Source organism: Phaethon aethereus (genome assembly GCF_964289735.1).
Source record: "Phaethon aethereus genome assembly, chromosome: 25".
NCBI classification, from domain to species: Eukaryota; Metazoa; Chordata; class Aves; order Phaethontiformes; family Phaethontidae; genus Phaethon; species Phaethon aethereus.
Genome location: NC_138601.1, coordinates 1476186 through 1494367, shown reverse-complemented (window position 1 = coordinate 1494367; position 18182 = coordinate 1476186). Strand labels below are relative to the sequence as shown.

At 57.5% G+C, this 18182-nt stretch overlaps 4 protein-coding genes across 4 annotated transcripts; 2 read left to right on the top strand and 2 right to left on the bottom strand.

The window, feature by feature from the left end:
- Positions 1-2649: 2649 nt before the first annotated feature.
- LOC309413464 (feather keratin 1-like) lies at positions 2650-3330 on the bottom strand. The gene has a single exon (XM_082010586.1). It carries the CDS (start codon positions 3127-3129, stop codon positions 2752-2754), a length of 378 nt encoding a protein of 125 aa, XP_081866712.1. The 5' UTR covers positions 3130-3330; the 3' UTR covers positions 2650-2751.
- A 3757-nt stretch (positions 3331-7087) lies between these two features.
- On the top strand, positions 7088-8306 carry LOC309413336 (feather keratin 1-like). Its single transcript, XM_082010457.1, has one exon. The coding sequence runs from the start codon at positions 7925-7927 to the stop codon at positions 8237-8239; it is 315 nt and encodes a 104-aa protein (XP_081866583.1). The 5' UTR covers positions 7088-7924; the 3' UTR covers positions 8240-8306.
- Positions 8307-11703: 3397 nt separating this feature from the next.
- LOC309413597 (feather keratin 1-like) lies at positions 11704-12303 on the bottom strand. Its single transcript, XM_082010779.1, has one exon. It carries the CDS (start codon positions 12181-12183, stop codon positions 11806-11808), a length of 378 nt encoding a protein of 125 aa, XP_081866905.1. The 5' UTR covers positions 12184-12303; the 3' UTR covers positions 11704-11805.
- Positions 12304-16141: 3838 nt separating this feature from the next.
- Positions 16142-17360, top strand: LOC309413522 (feather keratin 1-like). Its single transcript, XM_082010677.1, has one exon. It carries the CDS (start codon positions 16979-16981, stop codon positions 17291-17293), a length of 315 nt encoding a protein of 104 aa, XP_081866803.1. The 5' UTR covers positions 16142-16978; the 3' UTR covers positions 17294-17360.
- Positions 17361-18182: the final 822 nt, after the last annotated feature.

Sequence of the window (18182 nt, the reverse complement as noted above, 5' to 3'; positions counted from 1 at the left end):
GCTTGATCAAGGTCTTTCTTGCATTACAGCCCAAAACTTGACACAGCATGCCAGATGCCGTCAGGCAAGCACTGAGCAGACTGGGATCGTCCCTCCCATTGATCTCCTGGGTACGCTCTCGCTCATACAGTCCAGGTTGTTGATGACAGTCCTTGCTGTCCAGGAACAGTGCTGGGAGTTGCACCTGTTTTGATGCGGTTACCGCAAGCACCGTTTCCTGGCCCTGCTTTTGGGCTGCAACTTCTCAGCAGTTGAAGGATGTGTGGGGACACAGGGCTGGTTCCTACCAAGCCAGCTTCCGATCAGGACTCTGAGTGGCCACGTATCATTGTGCCCATCTCTGTCCTGCAGCACTTCACTAGCTCCCCTCTGTCGGCTGCAAGTCTCTCCGCAGCCTTTGCTGCTGGTCTACGCACTGCTTTGGAGAGCTCTTGGACAGCCCTGAGACACTCAGTCTGCAGACGCTGCCTCTCTTCCTTCCCCGAGTCTCTCCCTGCCCTTCCGCCCTCCAGAAACATTCCCACGAAACCCTAGGCACAGACAGGGAAGGAGCAGGTCAAGGAGGACATGCACTGCCCATGAGCCTGTGTGGTGTATTGACCCCAGCCAGAACTAAGCACCCACTGGCCCTTCTCCCTCGCCGTGCTTTCCCGGTGGGATGGGGGCAGAACTGGAAGAGCAAGAGTGTGAAATACCCATGGGTCAACATCAGGGCTGCCGAAGAGGGGAAAGGGCAAAAGAGAAAAAAACAAGTGATGCAAAGGCAATCACGCACTATTTAGTGCAGCACTCTGGCTGCACCCAAGGCGTTAGAGTCAACGGCTCAAGGTCCAAGTGGGGGATACCAGTGATGACTGGTGTCCCTCAGGGGTCCGTACTGGCACCAATACTGTTGCATATCCTCCTCAGTGACATACATCGTGGGATTGAGTGCATCCCCAGCAAGTTTGTGCGTGACGCCACGCTGAGGGGCGTAACTGATACGCTTGATGGAAGGGATGCTGTCCGGAGGGATCTTGACAGGCTTGAAGAATGGACCCATGTGAAACTCTCATAAGAAGGCAGTTAAACAAGGTCACGTGCAAGGGCCTGCACCTGGGCTGGGGCAAAATAAATGCAGACTGCAGGATAAACGGTTGAGAGCAGCCCTGCAGAGAAGGACTTGGGGATACTGGAGGTTGAAAGATTGGACATGAGCCAGCAGCGTGCACTTGCAGCCCAGAAAGCCAGTCGTGCCTGGGCTGCATCAAAAGGAAGCATGGCCAGCAGGTCGAGGGAGGTGATTCTTTGCTTCTGGTCCGCTCTTGTTAGACCCCACCTGGAGCACTGCGTCCAGTCTGAGGTCCCCAGTACAAAAAAGACATGGACCTCTTAGAGCAGCTCCAGAGAAGAGCTACAGAAACAAGCAGAGGGCTGCATCAGCCCTCCTAGGTAGAAAGGCTGAAGAAGCTGGCGTTGTTCAGCCTGGAGAAGGGAAGGCTCTGTCGGGGGAGACCTTACTGCAGCCTTTCAATATCTAAAGGGGACTTATAAGTCGGAAGCCGGAGAGAGATTTTTATCAAGACCTGTAGTGATAGGACAAGGAGCAACAGTTTTAAACCGAAACAGGGTAGATTTAAACTAGATATTAGGAAGGCATTTTTTACAACAAGGGTAGCGTATCACTGGAAGAGGTTGCCCAGAGACTGATGGGACGTCCCATCGTTGCAAGTGTTCCAGGTCAGGTTTGACAGAACTTTGAGTAACGTGATGTAGCAACGGAGATCCCTGCCCATTGCAGGCAGACTGGACTGGATGATCTTTAAGGGTCTCTTCCAACCAAAACCATTCTATGACTCTATCATAATACGGCTCTATGAGAAGGCAGACCACCGCACTGTGTTCCACGGGCTTCTCCTTCTCTTCAGACCAAAAGTTCCCCAACAAGAGCGACCCTTGGACAATACTTAGTTACGATGGGTTCTCCTGGCCTCTCCTGGAAAGCTAGTGCCCCTGTCTTGTCGATACCACATTCCTTCGCGATTACTTGCATCACAGTGTTGAGCGTACTGAGGAGCATGAAGAGGTGTGCACAACAAAGCGGACGGTAGCCACTGAACAATGTAGGGTAATTCCATCCAGACCCGAAGAGGCAGACAAATCTAGAAACGAGAAGATCACCCGATGCAACACTAAGCATACTCAATGTAAGCCCCTGTTGACAATCAGTGCAAAACCATCCCCCAAAACCCCCTCCCAGAACCACCACTGAGCAACAAGCCTCTGACTGAGCATCTTGGGACAGCATCTGCAAGGGAAAAGATGACACAGAGGCAGGGTCTGGGATGCAACAGAACTTTAATGAGTCAAAAGAGGGAAATGAGGTCAGCCCGAGTGGCGGTCCCAGCGCAGGGGGCAGCAGGGGCAGACAGGAATCTGCACCCCATGGCTGTGGCTGATATTCCGCCAGGTGTCCATGTGCCTGCCCTACAGAGGGAGCAGGGCCGGCAGGTCCTCCCTAGGGTGGCTTTGTGGGGCTCCCCACCCAGGGGAGCACAAGAGAACAAGGGCACGGGAGGGAAAGGAGAGAGCTGGAAATGGGAAAGGCAGGCATGGGCCGTTCTTTTGGAGAGCCCAGGCTGGCCCCGTCCTTTTGCAAGGGGTGTTGGCGTTGCTCAGCTCCTCTGGACGCAGCAAGCCGATGATGCGTCCCCAGTCCGGTACCATGCTGTGGGTCCCTGGCGGCCTTCCCCAGCGCCACGGCCAGCAGCTTTAGCAGGGGAGGCACCTCCTGCCGCAGTAGCGGCTGCCGAAGCCGGAGAGGCCAAAGCCCCCGGAGGAGATGGGCACTCCCTCAGAGCTGAGGATGCTGCCAACGGCAGCGGAGGTGGAGGATCCCACGGCGGTGCTCTGCGGGAAGGAGCTGAGGATGGGGCCGGGCAGGGTCACCACCACGGGGGAGGGCTGGATGACGACGGTGGAGTCCTGGCACTGCCTGACACAGGGCTCGTTGCAGCTGTTGGCCAGCGGGGTCGGGCCGCAGGGCTGGCAGGGCTGGCAGGGCAGGCACGGGCTGTAGCAGGACATGTCTCGGGGCTGGAGGTGCACCTGGGAGAGAGGGCAGGGGAAAGCAGAGCATGAGGAGTGCATAAGGAGCGGTCTGTCACCCCAACACAAGGGAGAAAAGCCACGAGCTAGAGAAGCGAGATGGAGGATATTTAGGGCGGCCCACGGGCTTCTCTTTCCCTTCAGCCCAGAAGAACCCTATCAATAGCAACCACAGCCAGGGAGATCCCTGCCTAGCCCATAGCTCAGGAGACACCTCAGCCAAGGCCCAACTTCTCTCCAAGCCACGCCATCTACCCCTTCCTTCTGACATTACAAGCAGCCCTTGAGCCCGCACAGGACAAAAAGGCAAGTTTGTGCTGAGAAATCCTGGAGGAGGACGAGGCGAAGCACAAGGAGGGAGAGGAGAAAGGGCTTCAGGCTCACCTTGTTCCCAAGGAGATGGAGGCGAGAGGAGTGGATGAGAGAGTGAGGAGAAGGGCCCGCTTTTATACTGCTGCTGCACCGCCCCAGGCCCACAGTCGCTGCACGCCGGCAGCAATTTTCCAACAGACTCACCTCCAAAGCAAAATATCTGACCTAATGGCACGGGTCGTGTTTTGGTTTCCGTCAGCGCTGCCATTTCATTTCCTCGTTTCTGACATGACCATTAGGCCTCAGAGCCTCCTTTCAAGTATCGAGATGAAAGGCCCAAGCATTTCCCCGGTAGGAACACATCAGTACAGGCAGAAGATGTGCTCCAAGTGCTGGAGGGGTCTGTGCAGCTGCGGGGCATGGGTCTGGGGAAATCTGATGGGGTTGTTTTCCCCTCCCTTTGCAGGAAGGTGCACATAACCTCCTAACACTGCAGTCCTCTCCTGCTTGTGTCTCTTTGGTAAAGCCGCCCCCTCTCATAGCAGTCTCCGGGGGTCCCCAGCCAGTGCAATCAGCAGCCTTGTGGCAGGAGAATGTTGCCCTCCCGAACCCTGTGATTCCTCAACAAGCCCTGTGGAGTCGGGTCCCTCCTCACTACCAGAGGGGTGTGTTGAGGCTCGCGGCAGCACCGTGTTCCTCCCATTCTCATCACACCACCATGCACTTTGGTCGCACGCTTTGGACCGCGAGCAGCAGGTGACACATTTCCAGAACATGCTGACTGTCCTGAGAGCCCCCTGAGATGTGGGAGTGCCGGCAAGAAGGTCATGCCTAGGGCAACGGCTGTTGGGGCTGCCTGGAGCTGTGTACTGGGGTACAGCCCAGTGCTCAGAGACGGTTTTCCGGGGCAGGGCTGGAGCTGCCCTGGCCGCAGGGCAATTCACCCTTCGTGGGACACAGGCCTGCACACAGCACGCACTCCCAGCTTGGCCTCACGCCAAAAGGCTGACACACGGCCAATCCAAAATTAGAGTGTGACTCGCCGTGGGTAGGGAGAGTCTATCCCAGGAAGCTTGCTACTGAGGGCATTCCCTTGCCCTCCTGGGACGCGTCCCAGCTGCCTCCCTGTCTGCAGGGCAGGGAAGTGCATCACCTCCTCCATGTAGTCTGAGAGCTGGTTTTGTACCCAGGGCCCTGCTGAGCACATCCCCTCCCTGAGCATCCTCCGGCACGTGGCAATGCAGGGTCCTGCCAGCCTTCCCTCCTCGCGGAGCTGGGGGAAGTTTCCTTGCCTCCCCAATGGTGCTGGGCTGTACTCCAAGCTGCAGCGGCTTCTGGCGTGTGGGAAAGGAGGTGCGCTTATGCCCCAGTGCCCGGGAGAAGACGTATCACATGGGACCCAGGGATGAGTTCCCGCCAGAGCAGGGAGATGTTTTCTGCGACCCTTTCTTTCCCTCTTTCCCTGAGAATTCAGGAGAGCTCCTCACCGCAGACGGGGCTCTTTGGCCAGGAAGATGAGGCCTGTGCGTCCATTCCCTTCCACCCTCAAAGTATCTGCTTGTTCTCCTGCGTATTGCCTGGACCTTTCTTGCTCTTGGACCACGAGATGCCTGAGGCGCTGCCAGCTTTTCTGAGCTCCTTGGCCCTTCTCAGCTGCTTCCATGGCATCCTACCTACCAGCTGCCTGAACAGGCGGAAGTCAGCGTGCCTGAAGTCCAGCGACTGTACTCTGCTACTCGCTTTCCTCCCTGCCGTCAGGGCTTCAACACAAAGTTTCTCAGGTGTGATAGCCACGGCTTCCCTTGACTCCAATGTTCCCAACACAGTTCTTCCCTCTCAGGGCCAGCTGTGCAGCACCCGTTTTTACCCATGACAGATTCGCAGGATCCTTGAGGTTGGAAGGGACCTCTGGAGACCGTCTAGCCCAACGCCCCTGCTCAAAGCACGGTCAGCCTTTGGAGGATGCTCAGGGACAAGACCCGTCAAGCTCCAAAAACCTGCAAGGATCGAGAATCCACAACCTCTCTGGGCAAACACAGCCGGCGCTTCACCACTCTCACACTAACAAAGCCTTTTCTTATGTTTCCCTGGAATTTCCCGTATTTCAGTATGTGCCTGTTACCCCTTGTCCCTTCCCTGGATAGGACTCAGGACACTCTCGCTCTATGTTCTTCACTCCCTCCGATCCACTCTTTTACCCAAAGCTACGAAGCGTGCCCTGGGGCCTTCTCTCCTGCAGGGTGAACAACCCCACCTGTCGCAGCCCCTCCTGCCGCAGGGGCTCCAGGCATTGCACGGGCTCCGTGGCCTTGCTGGACTCGCACCAGTATGGCCGTGCATCTCTCATACTGAGGAGCCACGAACTGGACAGCAGTTGTGGTCTCAGCAGCGTGCAGCCAGGAAGAGGGATCACCCTCTGCCATCTGATAGCAAACCCCTTCCTAACACAGCCCAGGATGCTGTCGGATGCCATTTCCCCAAAGGTGCGGGCTGCCTCACGATGTCCTTCAGCACCCACGGCCTCTGCTGCAAAGCTCTTTGGAAGCCCATCGGCCCCAGCCTGTAGTGGTGCGGAGGTTCTTCCTCGCCCGCTGCAGGACTCTGCATAGAGGGGTTAAACACTATTGGCCCCAGTAGAGACCCCTGCAATGCACCAGGGGTGAGTGCCTGCCAGCTGCACTTCGTGCCACGCATCACAATCCTCGGAGACCAGCAGCCATGCCAGATTTCAGTCCCCGGCACTGCCCTCTTTGCCAGCCTCTATCTTCTCTGTTGGTCTGCAAGGATGGGGAAGCAGACGGCATCAAGAGCCTTCGTTAGATGAGATGAACAACATTTGCTGCACTTCCCTCACCCACCGCAGCCAGGCACGACATCAAAGGCGGCCATGAGGTTGGTCGGGCCTGCTTTCCCCTCCATAAATCCATGCGGACCACTCACAATCACCTTCTTCTCCTTTCGTCTTGGCAAAGGATGATTTGCTCCACCACCTTTGCAGGGATCGAGGTGAGGCTGACCGGCCTGTCGTTCCCCAGCTCCTCTTTCATGCCCTTTATGAAGACAGGAGGCCCGCTGGCTTTCTCCCAGTCCTCAGAGGCATTCTGTGACTGCCAAAGGACTTTCAAAGGGCGCTGAGAGCGGCCTTGCAGGGACACCAGCCAACGCCCTTGCGGGCATGGCATCAGGTTGCCTGCACTCATGTCAGTCCAATCGGTTTGAATGTTTTCCAGACCTGATCCTCCTCTCCCGAGGATAGGTCTTTCCTGCTCCAGACTTCTCCAAGGAATGGCAGGAGCCCGATCTCTCTACAGGAAATCCTGGCAGTAAAGACCAACGTCAAGAACCTTTGGAGTACCTCCATCTTTCCCGTCAGCCCTGCCCTCCACAAAGCTGCTTCGTGCAGTGCTGCGGCTCTCTTTGACCAAGCCTCGCCACTGACCTACCCGGAAGAAGACTTTCCTGGCTGGTGCCCTGCACGTGCTTTGGCTGATTTAACGCCAGGTGAGCTTTGCCTTTTCGCACCCCAACCCTGCATACCCTGACAAGCCTGGCAAACCTTCTCCCCCTTAGCTAAGGGCATCAAGAGGAAAACAGCTGAAACCGCTTGAAACGGAGATGCAACGGCCAGTGACCATTGGAGCGAGCTGAGAGACAGGGAGGAGAGAGAAGCATGTGGCACGTCCTCAGAAAGAGAAGCCTTTGGGTGCTCTGCCGATGCGTGCGGTGCGGGGCAGAGCTGGGCCTCTTCCTGCAAAGGCAGCTGCAAACAATCGCACTTCACTGCCCCAAGCCAACATCCCCTGCCTGCACGGGACCCCTCCTGCACGTGGGGGCATATCCTCCACCTGCACGGACTAGATCTTAATCGGGACATCCTCGGGCCTCTCATCCCAGCACATGAAAGGAGCCTGCATGGCAGGCCAAGCATGTCAGAAATGAGGAAATGAAATGGCAGCGCTGACGGAAACCAAAACACGACCCGTGCCATTAGGTAGGGTATTTTGCTTTGGAGGTGAGTCTGTTGGAAAATTGCTGCCAGCGTGCAGTGACTGTGGGCCTGGGGCGGTGCAGCAGGAGTATAAAAGCGGGGCCTTCTCCTCACTCTCTCATCCACTCCTCTCGCCTCCATCTCCTTGGGAACAAGGTGAGCCTGAAGGCATTTTTCCTCCTGCTCCTTTTGGACTTCCCAGACCATACCTGCCCCTTTGTCCATGCTCCTGGAACTGCTTGTTGTGAGAGCGGGAAGGGAGTAGAAGGTGTGGCATGGGGAGAGGCTGGGTCTTAGCTGATATGAGTCCTGAGCTATGGGCTAGGTAAAGGTCTGCCCTGGGCTTGGTAACTCTTGGAGGGGATCATCTGGGCTAAAGGAAAGAGAAGCCCGTGGGCCTCCCTCCACAGCCTCCATCTCTCTTCTCCAGCTTCTGCCTTTCTCCCTCATGGTGGGCCTACAGGCTTCTCCTCGTACACCCCTCATGCTCTGCTTTCCCCTGCTCTCTTCCCGCAGGTGCACCTCCAGCCCCGAGACATGTCCTGCTACAGCCCGTGCCTGCCCTGCCAGCCCTGCCAGCCCTGCGGCCCGACCCCGCTGGCCAACAGCTGCAATGAGCCCTGTGTCAGGCAGTGCCAGGACTCCACCGTCGTCATCCAGCCCTCCCCCGTGGTGGTGACCCTGCCCGGCCCCATCCTCAGCTCCTTCCCGCAGAGCACCGCCGTGGGATCCTCCACCTCCGCTGCCGTTGGCAGCATCCTCAGCTCTGAGGGAGTGCCCATCTCCTCCGGGGGCTTTGGCCTCTCCGGCTTCGGCAGCCGCTACTGCGGCAGGAGGTGCCTCCCCTGCTAAAGCTGCTGGCCGTGGCGCTGGGGAAGGCCGCCAGGGACCCACAGCATGGTACCGGACTGGGGACGCATCATCGGCTTGCTGCATCCAGAGGAGCTGAGCAACGCCAACACCCCTTGCAAAAGGACGAGGCCAGCCTGGGCTCTCCAAAAGCACGGCCCATGCCTGCCTTTCCCATTTCCAGCTCTCTCCTTTCCCTCCCGTGCCCTTGTTCTCTTGTGCTCCCCTGGGTGGGGAGCCCCACAAAGCCAGCCTAGGGAGGACTTGCCGGCCCTGCTCCGTCTGTGGGGCAGGCACATGGACACCTGGCGCAATATCAGCCCCAGCCATGGCGTGCAGATTCCTGTCTGCCCCTGCTGCTCCCTGCACTGGGACCGCCACTCGGGCTGACCTCTTTTCCCTCTTTTGACTCATTAAAGTTCTGATGCACCCCAGCCCGTGCCTTTGTCTCATCCCTTCCCCTGCAGACGCTCTCCCACGATACGCAGGGGAAGAGGGGTGTTGCTCAGCGGTGGTTCTGGGAGGGGGTTGTTGGAGATGGCTTTGCAGGGACTGTTAACACGGGCTTGCTTTGCCTATTCTTAGTCATGCATTGGGTGACCCTCTGCTTTCTACACCTCTCTGCCTCTTCTGGGCCTGGATAGAATGACCCGATGCTGGTCAATGACCACAGATAGCTCCTCCAGAGGTGATTCGAGGTCTCCCGCCAAAGCATTCTCTTCTCCATGCTCAACACGCCCTGCGTCCACAACCCCTCCTCCCCAACCAAGTGCTCCAGCCTTCTCAGCACCCTGCCCACCCACGGCTGGACTCACACCGCTTGATCAAGGTCTTTCTTGCATTACAGCCCAAAACTTGACACAGCATGCCAGATGCCGTCAGGCAAGCACTGAGCAGACTGGGATCGTCCCTCCCATTGATCTCCTGGGTACGCTCTCGCTCATACAGTCCAGGTTGTTGATGACAGTCCTTGCTGTCCAGGAACAGTGCTGGGAGTTGCACCTGTTTTGATGCGGTTACCGCAAGCACCGTTTCCTGGCCCTGCTTTTGGGCTGCAACTTCTCAGCAGTTGAAGGATGTGTGGGGACACAGGGCTGGTTCCTACCAAGCCAGCTTCCGATCAGGACTCTGAGTGGCCACGTATCATTGTGCCCATCTCTGTCCTGTAGCACTTCACTAGCTCCCCTCTGTCGGCTGCAAGTCTCTCCGCAGCCTTTGCTGCTGGTCTACGCACTGCTTTGGAGAGCTCTTGGACAGCCCTGAGACACTCAGTCTGCAGACGCTGCCTCTCTTCCTTCCCCGAGTCTCTCCCTGCCCTTCCGCCCTCCAGAAACATTCCCACGAAACCCTAGGCACAGACAGGGAAGGAGCAGGTCAAGGAGGACATGCACTGCCCATGAGCCTGTGTGGTGTATTGACCCCAGCCAGAACTAAGCACCCACTGGCCCTTCTCCCTCGCCGTGCTTTCCCGGTGGGATGGGGGCAGAACTGGAAGAGCAAGAGTGTGAAATACCCATGGGTCAACATCAGGGCTGCCGAAGAGGGGAAAGGGCAAAAGAGAAAAAAACAAGTGATGCAAAGGCAATCACGCACTATTTAGTGCAGCACTCTGGCTGCACCCAAGGCGTTAGAGTCAACGGCTCAAGGTCCAAGTGGGGGATACCAGTGATGACTGGTGTCCCTCAGGGGTCCGTACTGGCACCAATACTGTTGCATATCCTCCTCAGTGACATACATCGTGGGATTGAGTGCATCCCCAGCAAGTTTGTGCGTGACGCCACGCTGCGGGGCGTAACTGATACGCTTGATGGAAGGGATGCTGTCCGGAGGGATCTTGACAGGCTTGAAGAATGGACCCATGTGAAACTCTCATAAGAAGGCAGTTAAACAAGGTCACGTGCAAGGGCCTGCACCTGGGCTGGGGCAAAATAAATGCAGACTGCAGGATAAACGGTTGAGAGCAGCCCTGCAGAGAAGGACTTGGGGATACTGGAGGTTGAAAGATTGGACATGAGCCAGCAGCGTGCACTTGCAGCCCAGAAAACCAGTCGTGCCTGGGCTGCATCAAAAGGAAGCATGGCCAGCAGGTCGAGGGAGGTGATTCTTTGCTTCTGGTCCGCTCTTGTTAGACCCCACCTGGAGCACTGCGTCCAGTCTGAGGTCCCCAGTACAAAAAAGACATGGACCTCTTAGAGCAGCTCCAGAGAAGAGCTACAGAAACAAGCAGAGGGCTGCATCAGCCCTCCTAGGTAGAAAAGCTGAAGAAGCTGGCGTTGTTCAGCCTGGAGAAGGGAAGGCTCTGTCGGGGGAGACCTTACTGCAGCCTTTCAATATCTAAAGGGGACTTATAAGTCGGAAGCCGGAGAGAGATTTTTATCAAGACCTGTAGTGATAGGACAAGGAGCAACAGTTTTAAACCGAAACAGGGTAGATTTAAACTAGATATTAGGAAGGCATTTTTTACAACAAGGGTAGCGTATCACTGGAAGAGGTTGCCCAGAGACTGATGGGACGTCCCATCGTTGCAAGTGTTCCAGGTCAGGTTTGACAGAACTTTGAGTAACGTGATGTAGCAACGGAGATCCCTGCCCATTGCAGGCAGACTGGACTGGATGATCTTTAAGGGTCTCTTCCAACCAAAACCATTCTATGACTCTATCATAATACGGCTCTATGAGAAGGCAGACCACCGCACTGTGTTCCACGGGCTTCTCCTTCTCTTCAGACCAAAAGTTCCCCAACAAGAGCGACCCTTGGACAATACTTAGTTACGATGGGTTCTCCTGGCCTCTCCTGGAAAGCTAGTGCCCCTGTCTTGTCGATACCACATTCCTTCGCGATTACTTGCATCACAGTGTTGAGCGTACTGAGGAGCATGAAGAGGTGTGCACAACAAAGCGGACGGTAGCCACTGAACAATGTAGGGTAATTCCATCCAGACCCGAAGAGGCAGACAAATCTAGAAACGAGAAGATCACCCGATGCAACACTAAGCATACTCAATGTAAGCCCCTGTTGACAATCAGTGCAAAACCATCCCCAAAAACCCCCTCCCAGAACCACCACTGAGCAACAAGCCTCTGACTGAGCATCTTGGGACAGCATCTGCAAGGGAAAAGATGACACAGAGGCAGGGTCTGGGATGCAACAGAACTTTAATGAGTCAAAAGAGGGAAATGAGGTCAGCCTGAGTGGCGGTCCCAGCGCAGGGGGCAGCAGGGGCAGACAGGAATCTGCACCCCATGGCTGTGGCTGATATTCCGCCAGGTGTCCATGTGCCTGCCCTACAGAGGGAGCAGGGCCGGCAGGTCCTCCCTAGGCTGGCTTTGTGGGGCTCCCCACCCAGGGGAGCACAAGAGAACAAGGGCACGGGAGGGAAAGGAGAGAGCTGGAAATGGGAAAGGCAGGCATGGGCCGTGCTTTTGGAGAGCCCAGGCTGGCCCCGTCCTTTTGCAAGGGGTGTTGGCGTTGCTCAGCTCCTCTGGACGCAGCAAGCCGATGATGCGTCCCCAGTCCGGTACCATGCTGTGGGTCCCTGGCGGCCTTCCCCAGCGCCACGGCCAGCAGCTTTAGCAGGGGAGGCACCTCCTGCCGCAGTAGCGGCTGCCGAAGCCGGAGAGGCCAAAGCCCCCGGAGGAGATGGGCACTCCCTCAGAGCTGAGGATGCTGCCAACGGCAGCGGAGGTGGAGGATCCCACGGCGGTGCTCTGCGGGAAGGAGCTGAGGATGGGGCCGGGCAGGGTCACCACCACGGGGGAGGGCTGGATGACGACGGTGGAGTCCTGGCACTGCCTGACACAGGGCTCGTTGCAGCTGTTGGCCAGCGGGGTCGGGCCGCAGGGCTGGCAGGGCTGGCAGGGCAGGCACGGGCTGTAGCAGGACATGTCTCGGGGCTGGAGGTGCACCTGGGAGAGAGGGCAGGGGAAAGCAGAGCATGAGGAGTGCATAAGGAGCGGTCTGTCACCCCAACACAAGGGAGAAAAGCCACGAGCTAGAGAAGCGAGATGGAGGATATTTAGGACGGCCCACGGGCTTCTCTTTCCCTTCAGCCCAGAAGAACCCTATCAATAGCAACCACAGCCAGGGAGATCCCTGCCTAGCCCATAGCTCAGGAGACACCTCAGCCAAGGCCCAACTTCTCTCCAAGCCACGCCATCTACCCCTTCCTTCTGACATTACAAGCAGCCCTTGAGCCCGCACAGGACAAAAAGGCAAGTTTGTGCTGAGAAATCCTGGAGGAGGACGAGGCGAAGCACAAGGAGGGAGAGGAGAAAGGGCTTCAGGCTCACCTTGTTCCCAAGGAGATGGAGGCGAGAGGAGTGGATGAGAGAGTGAGGAGAAGGGCCCGCTTTTATACTGCTGCTGCACCGCCCCAGGCCCACAGTCGCTGCACGCCGGCAGCAATTTTCCAACAGACTCACCTCCAAAGCAAAATATCTGACCTAATGGCACGGGTCGTGTTTTGGTTTCCGTCAGCGCTGCCATTTCATTTCCTCGTTTCTGACATGACCATTAGGCCTCAGAGCCTCCTTTCAAGTATCGAGATGAAAGGCCCAAGCATTTCCCCGGTAGGAACACATCAGTACAGGCAGAAGATGTGCTCCAAGTGCTGGAGGGGTCTGTGCAGCTGCGGGGCATGGGTCTGGGGAAATCTGATGGGGTTGTTTTCCCCTCCCTTTGCAGGAAGGTGCACATAACCTCCTAACACTGCAGTCCTCTCCTGCTTGTGTCTCTTTGGTAAAGCCGCCCCCTCTCATAGCAGTCTCCGGGGGTCCCCAGCCAGTGCAATCAGCAGCCTTGTGGCAGGAGAATGTTGCCCTCCCGAACCCTGTGATTCCTCAACAAGCCCTGTGGAGTCGGGTCCCTCCTCACTACCAGAGGGGTGTGTTGAGGCTCGCGGCAGCACCGTGTTCCTCCCATTCTCATCACACCACCATGCACTTTGGTCGCACGCTTTGGACCGCGAGCAGCAGGTGACACATTTCCAGAACATGCTGACTGTCCTGAGAGCCCCCTGAGATGTGGGAGTGCCGGCAAGAAGGTCATGCCTAGGGCAACGGCTGTTGGGGCTGCCTGGAGCTGTGTACTGGGGTACAGCCCAGTGCTCAGAGACGGTTTTCCGGGGCAGGGCTGGAGCTGCCCTGGCCGCAGGGCAATTCACCCTTCGTGGGACACAGGCCTGCACACAGCACGCACTCCCAGCTTGGCCTCACGCCAAAAGGCTGACACACGGCCAATCCAAAATTAGAGTGTGACTCGCCGTGGGTAGGGAGAGTCTATCCCAGGAAGCTTGCTACTGAGGGCATTCCCTTGCCCTCCTGGGACGCGTCCCAGCTGCCTCCCTGTCTGCAGGGCAGGGAAGTGCATCACCTCCTCCATGTAGTCTGAGAGCTGGTTTTGTACCCAGGGCCCTGCTGAGCACATCCCCTCCCTGAGCATCCTCCGGCACGTGGCAATGCAGGGTCCTGCCAGCCTTCCCTCCTCGCGGAGCTGGGGGAAGTTTCCTTGCCTCCCCAATGGTGCTGGGCTGTACTCCAAGCTGCAGCGGCTTCTGGCGTGTGGGAAAGGAGGTGCGCTTATGCCCCAGTGCCCGGGAGAAGACGTATCACATGGGACCCAGGGATGAGTTCCCGCCAGAGCAGGGAGATGTTTTCTGCGACCCTTTCTTTCCCTCTTTCCCTGAGAATTCAGGAGAGCTCCTCACCGCAGACGGGGCTCTTTGGCCAGGAAGATGAGGCCTGTGCGTCCATTCCCTTCCACCCTCAAAGTATCTGCTTGTTCTCCTGCGTATTGCCTGGACCTTTCTTGCTCTTGGACCACGAGATGCCTGAGGCGCTGCCAGCTTTTCTGAGCTCCTTGGCCCTTCTCAGCTGCTTCCATGGCATCCTACCTACCAGCTGCCTGAACAGGCGGAAGTCAGCGTGCCTGAAGTCCAGCGACTGTACTCTGCTACTCGCTTTCCTCCCTGCCGTCAGGGCTTCAACACAAAGTTTCTCAGGTGTGATAGCCACGGCTTCCCTTGACTCCAATGTTCCCAACACAGTTCTTCCCTCTCAGGGCCAGCTGTGCAGCACCCGTTTTTACCCATGACAGATTCGCAGGATCCTTGAGGTTGGAAGGGACCTCTGGAGACCGTCTAGCCCAACGCCCCTGCTCAAAGCACGGTCAGCCTTTGGAGGATGCTCAGGGACAAGACCCGTCAAGCTCCAAAAACCTGCAAGGATCGAGAATCCACAACCTCTCTGGGCAAACACAGCCGGCGCTTCACCACTCTCACACTAACAAAGCCTTTTCTTATGTTTCCCTGGAATTTCCCGTATTTCAGTATGTGCCTGTTACCCCTTGTCCCTTCCCTGGATAGGACTCAGGACACTCTCGCTCTATGTTCTTCACTCCCTCCGATCCACTCTTTTACCCAAAGCTACGAAGCGTGCCCTGGGGCCTTCTCTCCTGCAGGGTGAACAACCCCACCTGTCGCAGCCCCTCCTGCCGCAGGGGCTCCAGGCATTGCACGGGCTCCGTGGCCTTGCTGGACTCGCACCAGTATGGCCGTGCATCTCTCATACTGAGGAGCCACGAACTGGACAGCAGTTGTGGTCTCAGCAGCGTGCAGCCAGGAAGAGGGATCACCCTCTGCCATCTGATAGCAAACCCCTTCCTAACACAGCCCAGGATGCTGTCGGATGCCATTTCCCCAAAGGTGCGGGCTGCCTCACGATGTCCTTCAGCACCCACGGCCTCTGCTGCAAAGCTCTTTGGAAGCCCATCGGCCCCAGCCTGTAGTGGTGCGGAGGTTCTTCCTCGCCCGCTGCAGGACTCTGCATAGAGGGGTTAAACACTATTGGCCCCAGTAGAGACCCCTGCAATGCACCAGGGGTGAGTGCCTGCCAGCTGCACTTCGTGCCACGCATCACAATCCTCGGAGACCAGCAGCCATGCCAGATTTCAGTCCCCGGCACTGCCCTCTTTGCCAGCCTCTATCTTCTCTGTTGGTCTGCAAGGATGGGGAAGCAGACGGCATCAAGAGCCTTCGTTAGATGAGATGAACAACATTTGCTGCACTTCCCTCACCCACCGCAGCCAGGCACGACATCAAAGGCGGCCATGAGGTTGGTCGGGCCTGCTTTCCCCTCCATAAATCCATGCGGACCACTCACAATCACCTTCTTGTCCTTTCGTCTTGGCAAAGGATGATTTGCTCCACCACCTTTGCAGGGATCGAGGTGAGGCTGACCGGCCTGTCGTTCCCCAGCTCCTCTTTCATGCCCTTTATGAAGACAGGAGGCCCGCTGGCTTTCTCCCAGTCCTCAGAGGCATTCTGTGACTGCCAAAGGACTTTCAAAGGGCGCTGAGAGCGGCCTTGCAGGGACACCAGCCAACGCCCTTGCGGGCATGGCATCAGGTTGCCTGCACTCATGTCAGTCCAATCGGTTTGAATGTTTTCCAGACCTGATCCTCCTCTCCCGAGGATAGGTCTTTCCTGCTCCAGACTTCTCCAAGGAATGGCAGGAGCCCGATCTCTCTACAGGAAATCCTGGCAGTAAAGACCAACGTCAAGAACCTTTGGAGTACCTCCATCTTTCCCGTCAGCCCTGCCCTCCACAAAGCTGCTTCGTGCAGTGCTGCGGCTCTCTTTGACCAAGCCTCGCCACTGACCTACCCGGAAGAAGACTTTCCTGGCTGGTGCCCTGCACGTGCTTTGGCTGATTTAACGCCAGGTGAGCTTTGCCTTTTCGCACCCCAACCCTGCATACCCTGACAAGCCTGGCAAACCTTCTCCCCCTTAGCTAAGGGCATCAAGAGGAAAACAGCTGAAACCGCTTGAAACGGAGATGCAACGGCCAGTGACCATTGGAGCGAGCTGAGAGACAGGGAGGAGAGAGAAGCATGTGGCACGTCCTCAGAAAGAGAAGCCTTTGGGTGCTCTGCCGATGCGTGCGGTGCGGGGCAGAGCTGGGCCTCTTCCTGCAAAGGCAGCTGCAAACAATCGCACTTCACTGCCCCAAGCCAACATCCCCTGCCTGCACGGGACCCCTCCTGCACGTGGGGGCATATCCTCCACCTGCACGGACTAGATCTTAATCGGGACATCCTCGGGCCTCTCATCCCAGCACATGAAAGGAGCCTGCATGGCAGGCCAAGCATGTCAGAAATGAGGAAATGAAATGGCAGCGCTGACGGAAACCAAAACACGACCCGTGCCATTAGGTAGGGTATTTTGCTTTGGAGGTGAGTCTGTTGGAAAATTGCTGCCAGCGTGCAGTGACTGTGGGCCTGGGGCGGTGCAGCAGGAGTATAAAAGCGGGGCCTTCTCCTCACTCTCTCATCCACTCCTCTCGCCTCCATCTCCTTGGGAACAAGGTGAGCCTGAAGGCATTTTTCCTCCTGCTCCTTTTGGACTTCCCAGACCATACCTGCCCCTTTGTCCATGCTCCTGGAACTGCTTGTTGTGAGAGCGGGAAGGGAGTAGAAGGTGTGGCATGGGGAGAGGCTGGGTCTTAGCTGATATGAGTCCTGAGCTATGGGCTAGGTAAAGGTCTGCCCTGGGCTTGGTAACTCTTGGAGGGGATCATCTGGGCTAAAGGAAAGAGAAGCCCGTGGGCCTCCCTCCACAGCCTCCATCTCTCTTCTCCAGCTTCTGCCTTTCTCCCTCATGGTGGGCCTACAGGCTTCTCCTCGTACACCCCTCATGCTCTGCTTTCCCCTGCTCTCTTCCCGCAGGTGCACCTCCAGCCCCGAGACATGTCCTGCTACAGCCCGTGCCTGCCCTGCCAGCCCTGCCAGCCCTGCGGCCCGACCCCGCTGGCCAACAGCTGCAATGAGCCCTGTGTCAGGCAGTGCCAGGACTCCACCGTCGTCATCCAGCCCTCCCCCGTGGTGGTGACCCTGCCCGGCCCCATCCTCAGCTCCTTCCCGCAGAGCACCGCCGTGGGATCCTCCACCTCCGCTGCCGTTGGCAGCATCCTCAGCTCTGAGGGAGTGCCCATCTCCTCCGGGGGCTTTGGCCTCTCCGGCTTCGGCAGCCGCTACTGCGGCAGGAGGTGCCTCCCCTGCTAAAGCTGCTGGCCGTGGCGCTGGGGAAGGCCGCCAGGGACCCACAGCATGGTACCGGACTGGGGACGCATCATCGGCTTGCTGCATCCAGAGGAGCTGAGCAACGCCAACACCCCTTGCAAAAGGACGAGGCCAGCCTGGGCTCTCCAAAAGCACGGCCCATGCCTGCCTTTCCCATTTCCAGCTCTCTCCTTTCCCTCCCGTGCCCTTGTTCTCTTGTGCTCCCCTGGGTGGGGAGCCCCACAAAGCCAGCCTAGGGAGGACTTGCCGGCCCTGCTCCGTCTGTGGGGCAGGCACATGGACACCTGGCGCAATATCAGCCCCAGCCATGGCGTGCAGATTCCTGTCTGCCCCTGCTGCTCCCTGCACTGGGACCGCCACTCGGGCTGACCTCTTTTCCCTCTTTTGACTCATTAAAGTTCTGATGCACCCCAGCCCGTGCCTTTGTCTCATCCCTTCCCCTGCAGACGCTCTCCCACGATACGCAGGGGAAGAGGGGTGTTGCTCAGCGGTGGTTCTGGGAGGGGGTTGTTGGAGATGGCTTTGCAGGGACTGTTAACACGGGCTTGCTTTGCCTATTCTTAGTCATGCATTGGGTGACCCTCTGCTTTCTACACCTCTCTGCCTCTTCTGGGCCTGGATAGAATGACCCGATGCTGGTCAATGACCACAGATAGCTCCTCCAGAGGTGATTCGAGGTCTCCCGCCAAAGCATTCTCTTCTCCATGCTCAACACGCCCTGCGTCCACAACCCCTCCTCCCCAACCAAGTGCTCCAGCCTTCTCAGCACCCTGCCCACCCACGGCTGGACTCACACCGCTTGATCAAGGTCTTTCTTGCATTACAGCCCAAAACTTGACACAGCATGCCAGATGCCGTCAGGCAAGCACTG

What these genes read in the sequence shown, in the direction of transcription:
- LOC309413522 (XM_082010677.1), top strand. Translation starts at nt 16,979, where the DNA reads ATGTCCTGCTACAGCCCGTGCCTGCCCTGCCAGCCCTGCCAGCCCTGC.
- LOC309413464 (XM_082010586.1), bottom strand. Translation starts at nt 3,129, where the DNA reads ATGCACTCCTCATGCTCTGCTTTCCCCTGCCCTCTCTCCCAGGTGCAC.
- LOC309413336 (XM_082010457.1), top strand. Translation starts at nt 7,925, where the DNA reads ATGTCCTGCTACAGCCCGTGCCTGCCCTGCCAGCCCTGCCAGCCCTGC.
- LOC309413597 (XM_082010779.1), bottom strand. Translation starts at nt 12,183, where the DNA reads ATGCACTCCTCATGCTCTGCTTTCCCCTGCCCTCTCTCCCAGGTGCAC.